This window comes from Guillardia theta, assembly GCF_000315625.1.
Source record: "Guillardia theta CCMP2712 unplaced genomic scaffold GUITHscaffold_20, whole genome shotgun sequence".
In the NCBI taxonomy this organism is placed as follows: domain Eukaryota; class Cryptophyceae; order Pyrenomonadales; family Geminigeraceae; genus Guillardia; species Guillardia theta.
This window is the reverse complement of record NW_005434654.1, coordinates 814308-823364: the sequence shown is the minus strand read 5'-3', so window position 1 is coordinate 823364 and position 9057 is coordinate 814308. Positions and strand designations below refer to the sequence as shown.

General features: G+C 58.4%; 3 protein-coding genes across 3 annotated transcripts in view; 1 reads left to right on the top strand and 2 right to left on the bottom strand.

Annotated features, from left to right (window-relative positions):
• Window positions 1–1408: 1408 nt before the first annotated feature.
• GUITHDRAFT_85988 (hypothetical protein) lies at window positions 1409–3368 on the bottom strand (the record flags this gene model as incomplete). The annotated part of the gene is made up of 7 exons (XM_005835836.1): window positions 2560–3368; window positions 2438–2519; window positions 2135–2248; window positions 2031–2084; window positions 1905–1988; window positions 1643–1700; window positions 1409–1596 (listed from the first exon to the last, which is right to left on the bottom strand). Exons 1-7 carry the CDS (start codon window positions 3078–3080, stop codon window positions 1409–1411), a joined length of 1101 nt encoding a protein of 366 aa, XP_005835893.1. The 5' UTR covers window positions 3081–3368.
• A 933-nt stretch (window positions 3369–4301) lies between these two features.
• GUITHDRAFT_105538 (hypothetical protein) lies at window positions 4302–6504 on the top strand (the record flags this gene model as incomplete). Its single annotated transcript, XM_005835835.1, has 8 exons — window positions 4302–4349; window positions 4402–4470; window positions 4798–6014; window positions 6059–6129; window positions 6173–6218; window positions 6270–6311; window positions 6367–6433; window positions 6478–6504. 8 exons carry the CDS (start codon window positions 4302–4304, stop codon window positions 6502–6504), a joined length of 1587 nt encoding a protein of 528 aa, XP_005835892.1.
• A 233-nt stretch (window positions 6505–6737) lies between these two features.
• Window positions 6738–9057, bottom strand: part of GUITHDRAFT_136542 (hypothetical protein) — a gene marked incomplete at both ends in the record, with an annotated part of 3990 nt that continues 1670 nt past the window's right edge. Inside the window, 9 exons of the mRNA XM_005835834.1 lie at window positions 6738–6872; window positions 6993–7026; window positions 7075–7136; window positions 7337–7582; window positions 7654–7735; window positions 8120–8180; window positions 8411–8452; window positions 8498–8561; window positions 8867–8975. Of these exons, the coding sequence (XP_005835891.1) occupies window positions 6738–6872; window positions 6993–7026; window positions 7075–7136; window positions 7337–7582; window positions 7654–7735; window positions 8120–8180; window positions 8411–8452; window positions 8498–8561; window positions 8867–8975 (835 nt within the window). The remainder of the gene's footprint in view (window positions 6873–6992; window positions 7027–7074; window positions 7137–7336; window positions 7583–7653; window positions 7736–8119; window positions 8181–8410; window positions 8453–8497; window positions 8562–8866; window positions 8976–9057) is intronic.

Sequence of the window (9057 nt, the reverse complement as noted above, 5' to 3'; positions counted from 1 at the left end):
CTGCTGCCCCGTCCCTTCCTCCCTTCCCGTATTACCTCCTCCTTGTCTTGTCCTTCTCTTGCCTCTTCCTCCTCGTCCTCGTCCTCCTCTCTTCCTCCTCCTCCTCCTCTCTTCCTGCTTCTCCTGCTCGTGCTCATGATCTTCTCAACCCGCTGCAGGAGTCGTCGAGTTCATCTTTGCAACGCAGTGCGAGCTAGATGAGAACTTCACGAAGCTGGAGCTGCTAGGGTCGGACGACGACTTCGAGGGGAACCAAGTGCTGCAGACAGCAGCGAGAGCGAAGAAGACTCAGTTCCTTGACGCTCAAGCTGGAGGAGGAGGAGGAGGGGGGGGGGAGGGGGGAAGGAGGCGAGGGCAGCAAAGTTCCTCACCATCAGAAGCTAGCTTCAGCGGCATGGACTCAAGAGTTCTTTTGCTGTCCTCCGGGGATACTTCGAGGAGGAAGACGGAGATGCCTCCTCGCGCTTGAGCGTCAAGGAACTGAGTCTTCTTCGCTCTCGCTGCTGTCTGCAGCACTTGGTTCCCCTCGAAGTCGTCGTCCGACCCTAGCAGCTCCAGCTTCGTGAAGTTCTCATCTAGCTCGCACTGCGTTGCAAAGATGAACTCGACGACTCCTGCAGCGGGTTGAGAAGATCATGAGCACGAGCAGGAGAAGCAGGAAGAGAGGAGGAGGAGGAGGAAGAGAGGAGGACGAGGACGAGGAGGAAGAGGCAAGAGAAGGACAAAGACAAGGAGGAGGTAATACGGGAAGGAGGAAGGGACGGGGCAGCAGCGGGAGGCCAGACCTTCTTGGTTGTGGACGGGAGCAAGGCTAAGCTTCTTCTTGTATGTGGTCCCATCCTTGCGGTAGTTGAGGATCTCGAAGTATCCTTCCTGCCCCTTGCAGATGCTGGAGCGAATCTGACAAGAGGAGGACCATGAGGGGAATGAGAGAAGGAAAGAGGAGGGGGGCAGGGACAACGGAAGTTGAGAGAACAGGGAGTGGAGAGGCGAGGCGAGGAAGGAAGGGGAGAGAAACAAAGATAGGCGGAAAGGGAATGAGACTTAGAAGGACTGATGACCTGAGCGATGGTCTCGTTGTTGGTCTCGGGGCCATGAAGGGAGCTGATGTCTTTTCCTGTCCCCAAGGGTGAGTGGCTACTGAAGAAGCACAAGGGAGCGCGAGGAAGTGAAAGCGGTGGAGCGGAGCAGAGGGGAGGGGAGAGGAGAAGAGAGGAGGAGAGAACAGAAGAGAAAGGAGGGGAGGGGAGAGGAGGGCAGAACAGAGGAGAGGGGAGGAGAAGAAATAAAAAGTTGACCGATGATCTCCTCGCGTTTGTATCCTGTCGCCTCTAGAAACCCATCGGACGCGAACACAAGTGAGTGCCGTCCCTCCTCGCAGTGCGGGTCGATCATGAAAAAGTTCGCGTCAAGCGCATGTAGCGCTGCCTCCACCGGCGTCGGCTTCCCCTGCCATGCATGTCACCACTAGCACCAGCGGCCGCCACCTGCTCACTGTTGAGATGCCCAGGAGCTCGTTGATGATCGCTGCATTCTCCTCCACCGACCGACCGGTCACGTCGATCACCGACCACTCAGGATGCTGGCTGTAGAGATCTGCCCTCCTCGTCAGTTGACTCGCTGCCGGGACGGAGAGTCGCACCCTTGGACCAGGCTAGCTCGGCGTTGATGTACTTCATGTTGTCGTAGTCGAAGCTTCCCTCGTTGCCGCTCATGGCGCTCGTGTCGTGCTGCAGGCCAGCAGGTCAGCATCCAGCTCCTCCCTAACAGGAGAGGGGGGAAAGAGAAGGGAGGACAAAGCAAGAAAACGCGGCGATAAGGGAGGAGGGAGGGAGAGAGGGATGGGGATGAGAAAAGGAAGCAAGGGAGAGAAGCAAGTAACAAGGGAAGAGAGAAAGAGTGACCGCGGTCTCCGCTAGTCGTCGACTTCTTATTCTCTTCAAATATGGTCCTGCAATAGTGAGCCCGAAGACTCGGCGGGGATCCACCTGGGGAGGAAGTCATTCATACTCCATCGGTAGCCACCTCACCTCCAGCAGCTCCTTGGGAAGCGGCATGTCCTTGATGATGGGGATGTTCGCTACCTGGGCATGGAGGGTGAGGCAAGAGCTGCGAGCGGCAAGGCAGGACGCACTCGGTAGCCGAACTGCTGCGCCAGGTAGACAGAGAGGGGAGTCTTGCTGCTCCTCGATACGCCGAGCAGCACGACGTCGGCCTTGCCGAGGTTGGAAGGAAGGTTTCCGTCGTCCTGCACGGGCTCAGCCAAAAATGCCCTTCTTCTCTTCCTCCTTTCGTTCATCCTGCTACCTCCTGCCCCGCACCCCTTCCCTTATCCTTGTACCCGTCCTCCTACCTCCCTCCTCCCTCCATCTTCGCTCCTCGCTCCTCGCACCTCGCTCCTCCCCTCCCTCCTCCTGTCCTTCCTTCTCCTCTCCACCTGTCGTATCGTAAACTCCACGGCTGCGATCCGACTGAAGTACTTGTCGCTCAGCGGCTTCCTCTTCACGTTGGTGGACCCCCTGGAGAGCGTCAGAAAAGGCTGACGGAGCGCGGGGTCACCTCGGCTCGCCCGAAGGATGCATGCCAAGGAAGCCTGCGATGTTCCTCACCATGGGCCCCAGCATGTCCTCGCACGGCACGTTGAGGGAGTAACAGTAAGACACCATCTGCTCGTTGAGCTCGGGCGTCATGAGCGTGTACACGATGAAAGCTTTCATGGTCGCCGCCAGCCGCACGATCCTCGTCAGCCTGACCTTGTCGTTGACGTTGCTGAACATCTGAGTCCGCACCTCCAACTGCGAGGTGTTGAACACGTCGCTGTCCCCCGCCCAGTCCACCGACACCGACTCGAACTGCGCCATGACGCTGGTGAGGGCGTGCGAGGCCGTGAAACCGGTGCTGTCCGATACGATGTAGATGTACCTCGCGCTCCTGATCTGTTGCATGCAGTCCAGCCCGAACCTCTTGGAGGACGGTCGAACAGCACAGACCGTGTCGGAGTAGGAGCGGACCAGGGTCTCGTTGAAGCGGAACGTGGTCTCCTGGCCATCGTTCTCCTTCTCTCGCCTCCTCAAGCTCATATCGCAGGCTGAGTAGGAATGCTGCACCACCGTCTGCAGCCCTGCGGACTTGGAGGACGAGGATTCCGCAACCTGCTCCCCCCCCGCACCTCCTTCCCCTTCCTCATTCAAGCCAACCTGGGCAGTGGCTGGTTTTTCCTCCGTCGCTGCCCCTGCTGCCGCTGCTTCCGCTGCATCATCCCCTGCCGGGGACTCGGCGACTTCAGCTGGTCTTAGCGGCAACGTGCCTCCGAACCTTCCTCCTACTTTCCTCCCGAAGATGCCGCCACCTCTCAATGCCAGAGCCCGCGGGTACGCCCCGACCCCCCGTGAAACCCCGACAAAACCGAGGCAAAGGACGGTGAGGAGGAGCGTGATTTTCGATGACATGTCAAGGCAGTGGGAGGGATCAGCAGCTGCATGACATCTTCAAACGTTCGTCATTGTGCTCCATCCGAGCCACGTAGACAGTGGGATATCATCTGCAGAAGAATGAGCAACGTGAAGCTTGTGATCCTTTCAGGTCCTCATCTTCCTCCTCCGACTTGACCTCCTCATCTCACCTCCTCCTTCCGCTCTGCTCAGTGCTTCTGTTCTACATTCTGTTTCCTCCCTCCCTCCTTCCCCTCCCCTCCCCTCCCTCCCCTCTTGTCTCCCGCCTCCCATTATTCGAGGCATCAATCGGGCCAACCCTGATGCAATACTACCCTACCCCCAATTCCAAATAGTACCCCACCATCATCATGACCCTACCCATCTCAGAGTAACTCTCCATCTATCATTTCCCGCTTCCATTACCCCTGATAACCCACTCGTAGCAGGGGGTAATGGAAATGGAGAGGTGGGTGGAAGACATCTATTTTGGACCGGTAGGTACCAAACAAGCACGGGTACCATCACGACCACGGGGTCCACTACAGGGGGTACTTCCGCTAGAAAAGGGGGCGATAGAGCACCTTGCATTTCGAGCAAAAGGGTAGGGTACAAGAATGGGGGGTAGGGTAGTCCAGATAGGTTAACTGCTCGAAGCGTCACCATGGCGAGGGGAAGGTGAGGAGGAGAGAGGCGGAGGCGGAGGCGGGAGAGGGAGGAGGGGATGAGGAGAACTAGATCGATGAAGGGATTCATGTGAGTAGGACTATCTAGATCAGCAGTGAATGAAGGAAGAGCACGAGCAGGAGGTGGATTATGAGAGGACAGCATTTGTTCACCATACATGCCAGAACCTGATTCGAAAGGGAAATGAACGATGTGAAGAGGCAGAGAAGCAAACAAGGAAATGCTATCAGGGTTAACAAAGCTGAGGATCTCATAGCAGAAAGAGATGAGTTTTGATGTCAAGGACGTTGGTAGTTTCAAGTTGGAGGGACGCAGCTCTATTCTTGCTATAGCGAATTCAGGAAACCTGCGTGTGTGCTCTGATATGTTCTCAGGCTGATTGGCCTAGCTGTGGCGATCGCATGCACTTGCTTCGCGGGATCGCTGCTGTTCAGATCTGCCTCGGAGAGCGAGCTGGCAGAGAAGCCCCAAGGGAGGAAGGCCATGTTGGCCGCGGAGCAGAAGCAAGTTTCCCTGGCGGAGAAGCTGATCTCGAAGGAGGGACCCATCGCTGATCAGACTGAGGCAAGTACACAAGTCTTGTTTTTTGTCCTGTGCGAGGCTCGAACTTGATGATGTGGGGTTGTTGGTCGCTGCCCAGGGGTCCTGCTCGCCGTCGTTGCTGTGACAAGTTCCGCAGGACAAGTACGTGGCAGCCAAGTCGAGGCTGGCCTCCTTGCGTTCGAAGCTGAGGGACGACACCAACGTGGCAAAGCATTTGTCTATCGTTGAGAAGCAACGCGCAGCTGGAGTATCCGATGCCATCTCCGACAGAAAGAGCGCGGCGCTGGCTGTCACAAGCCAAGAGGCCACGTTGAAGAAGGCTGAGAGCTTGGCGAAAGATGCTCGTCACTACCAGCGGCTCGCGAGGAATGAGCGCTCCTCGTCAGAGACAGCAGAGGCACAGGGGCTGGCCTTGCAGAAACCTGCGGCTGCCCTCCTCAAGGACTCGCAGAAGCTCAACGATCAGAGCAACCTTGTGCTTGATCAGTCTCACTCGTCCCAGGCCAAGGCCTTGGCCTCCCTCGACCTGAAGTTGGCCCAGTCCCTCGCGGACAGAGCAGCCAAGGGCATGGCCCGTGCTAAGCAAGACTTCGCGTCGGCCATCGATGACCGCAAGACAGCGCTCAAGGATGATGAGGTCGCCTCGAACCGCGTGATGGAGGCAGCCAAGGTTTCGCTGCAGACCAACCCCGAGCAGTCCTCCCTGCTGCGCATTCAGCAAGGCCAACTCACTGGCTCCAAGGCCCTTCAGTCGATCTTGAACATCGACACGAACTCCGTAGGAGCTGCGCAGGAGAAGCTGGGCGAAAGCAGGAAGCAAGTGAAGCTGGCGAAGGAGAGCGAGGGCGACGTTGCCAGGCAGATCCTGGTCCTGGACAAGGAAGCTAAGGCGCTCAGAGCTGAGATCGGGGCAGCTGAGAAAGAAGTCCTGGCTGCTGCCAAGGAGCATCTGCTCGCTGCGAGGAAGTACAAGTCAGCCACTTTGAAGAGTATCTCTGCGCAGTCAAAGATCGAGGCCATGAGGGAGGACGAGGTGCGCAAGCTTCGATCCGAACTTGCGTCGACCAAGCAGTCCAAGGAGGACGCCGGCCAGCGGTACACGCGGGCCCTGCAGAAGATCGCTAAGCTCAACGGGCACCAGACGATCATGAAAGTGCAGATTGCTCGCCTGAAGCTTCAGCTGAAGGAGGAGGAGATGCGAGCACATGACTACAAGGCGAAGAACTCCAAGGACCAGGAGGTCATCAACAACATGCAGGCGCAGCTCGACCGGGAGGATGCCGATCTCAACGAGGCGAAGCTGAAGATTGCTGACTCGAGCTTGGGTCTAGCTGGGGGTCGAGGCGCATCGAGGTGACCTGCTCCCCTGCTGTCTCCCTTGTCTTATTCGGCTGCAGGAGATCGTCTCGAGGAAGGGAGGACGACTATCACTCTCGCGCGCAGGCAACGATCGAAGCGGCGAAGCGAGGTAGGAGGAGCTGGAGGTAGTCGTGTGCTTACACAGTGAGCAGCCGGTTCACACCACAGCTACCGCAACACGCTGGACTTGCAGCGGAGGTGCGGGAGCGACTCGCTGAATCGTTCCAAGACCTGACTGAAGAGCTGCAGGAGAGACGACGAGCTCAGCAGGGAGGAGCAGGCGGCGCGCAGGTGGGACTGTGGTGGTGGAGGTGGTGGAAGAGGAGCCCTGACGGGGCGAGCGCAGGAGGGCGGAGCGAGAGGAGAGGAAGCTCAAGGAAGCGCAGAGTGAAGTCTCAAGGCAGCTGGCCAAGGTGGGAAAGGCGACAGCTGATGAAGTGTTGACCCAGCGATGCAGGTGACGGACGTGGAGTCGAACTTCTAAGGGATCGGCGTCGATACGACAGGGGGAAGGAAGCGGCTGGGAGAGGGGAGAGGAGGAGGAAGGGGAAGACAGCGGGGGAGAGGGAGAGGAGGGAGGGAGGGAAGAAGTCAATGAGTGGGGTCGGCCAATCGAGATGTCCTCAGTCCCGATGGATGCGGGAGGAGGAGGAAGTGGAAGAGACGAGGAGGAGGGCATGAGATGGTTGGCTGTATTTTAATCGAGAAGGTGGAGCATCAGCCCTGCCTTGTGATGATGACGTGGTACCTAGACGCTCCCTCCCTCTTTGCCGCCCCCAGTCGTCTCATGACCCGCAGGCTCTTCTCCATCTCCCGCGCCTGATGCTGCGTGCTGAAGAGCGTGTACATGTTCTGCCCGGCAGGTCAGGATGTTAGAGGGAGAGCAGGACGAAAATGAAGAAGTGCGGGGAGGGAGGAGGACGGAGGAGGAGGAAGGGGAACGAGGAGGAGGAGGAGGGAGAGGGAAGTTACCTGGGGGTTGTCGCGGTAGAATTCGAGAGCTCGCCTGCTCACTGATGATTTCTCTTCTCCTTCCTAGACAACCTCCGCTAACCTCGCTGCATGCCATCCAGTGCCATGGCGGCGACCGATCTTGACCATGAGCTTCTTGTACTCCTGAGGCAGTAGCGAGTGAGGGACGAGGACGAGAGGAGAAGAGAGAACAGGAGCTGGGAAGAGGAGGAGAAAGGGAGAGATGGGAAGAGAGGGACAGAGGGGAAGAGAAGTTGGGGAAGGGAGGGGAGATAGAGGGAGGGAGGGAGAGGGAGGGAGGGAGGAACAGGACTAAGACGAAGTGCCTGGAGGTTCCTCGCAACCGTCAAGGCCGCGAGCATGGCGCCATTGCCGAGGATGAAGCCGGAGGCCAACCGGGAGGCTGTGCGGTTGCCGGGGATGGTGAGGACGGGAACCTTGACGAGCGTCAGGACGAGAAGGGGGAAGAGGAGGAGGAAGGAAGGAGAGAAGAGCGAGAGCATGACGTAGTGTTGGTGGTGGAGAAAGAGGACGAGGACGAGGACGAGGACGAGGACGAGGACGAGGTAATGCTGGTGCTGGTGCTGGTGCTGATGGTGATAGTGATAGAGGAAAAAGAGGAAGAGGAGGAGGAGGAGGAGGAGCAGCAGCAGCAGCTTACTCCCGCCCATAGCACAGTCGGTGTTGTGCTCCCAGCATTATAGAAAGGCGTGTCGAGGAAGAGATCGCAAGCACATAAACGCCTGGCAGTATCCGTGAATGTTGGGGAAAAGGATGAGGACAAAGATAAGGAAAAGATTCTGCAGGAGAAGGGAAAGGAGCAGGAGCAGGAGCAGGAGCAGGAGCAGGAGCAGGAGCAGGAGCAGGAGCAGGAGCAGGAGCAGGAGCAGGAGCAGGAGCAGGAGCAGGAGCAGGAGCAGGAGCAGGAGCAGGAGCAGGAGCAGGAGCAGGAGCAGGAGCAGGAGCAGGAGCAGGAGCATGAACAGGAGCAGGAGGAGCAGGAGCAGGAGCAGGAGCAGGAGCAGGAGCAGCAGCAGGAGCAGGAGCAGGAGCAGGAGCAGGAGCAGGAACAGGAGCAGGAGCAGGAGCGGGAGCAGGAGCAGGAACAGGAGCAGATAGATGCGAACTTATGGAAGGCTTCGTTGCTCTCTGTTCTGTTCAAGAATCTCAATCGCTCCTTTGGAACACCTGAAGCTGTGTGAGGAAAACATTGAGAAAGGGAAGGGAGGACGAGAGAAGCAGGAAGGGGAGGGGAGATAGGAGGAGGTGGCGGACAAGGAGTAACGATGAGGAAGAGGATGAGTAAGAGGAAGAGGGGAGGGGGAGGACGACGCTGAGAAGAGAGAGAGCAGCAGCAGCAGCAGCAGCAGCAGCAGCAGCAGCAGCAGCAGCAGCAGCAGCAGCAAGGCGGGAATCACCTCGCTTCTCCGCCTCCTTCCCCAGGTTCCGCTCCGTATCTCCTACAGGAGGTGTGAGGTCGAGATGTTCCCTCGCCCCTCACTCACTCGACTGGCCCCACAGAGCTAGGAAGGAGTCCTTCACCTCCTCCCGCATCACCTCCATCCACACCTGCAGCCCAGTTGAGTTGGAAGGAGAGCAGAGAAGGGGGAAAGGATGATGGGACATGGGAAGGGACGGAGGAGGGAGGAAGGGAGAAAGGGAGGGAGCGAAGGAGGAGAAAAGAAAGAGATTGCAAGACGGAGAAGGAGGATGGAGGAGGAATCCTATGGTAGGAGCAAGGAGGAGAGGACAGCAGGCAGCAGGCAGCAGGCAGCAGGCGGCAGGCGGCAGGCGGCAGGCGGCAGGCGGCAGGCGGCAGGCGGCAGGCAGGCAGCAGGCAGGAGGAGGAGGGAAGTTGAGGAGCCAGCGGTCACGTTCATCACGGTCTTGTCGATCTTCCAAGTTTGCAGGAAATTGCAGAAGAGAGTAACGTTGCTGGGAATGTCGAGTGACCTTCTGATCTCTTGGGACGCGTCTTTACAGCTGCTCACCCCGTCAGCAGCGCCTCCCCGTCCCACCTCGCACTCTCACCGACGATGAATCTCGTCCTCCGTGCAGCGGCACC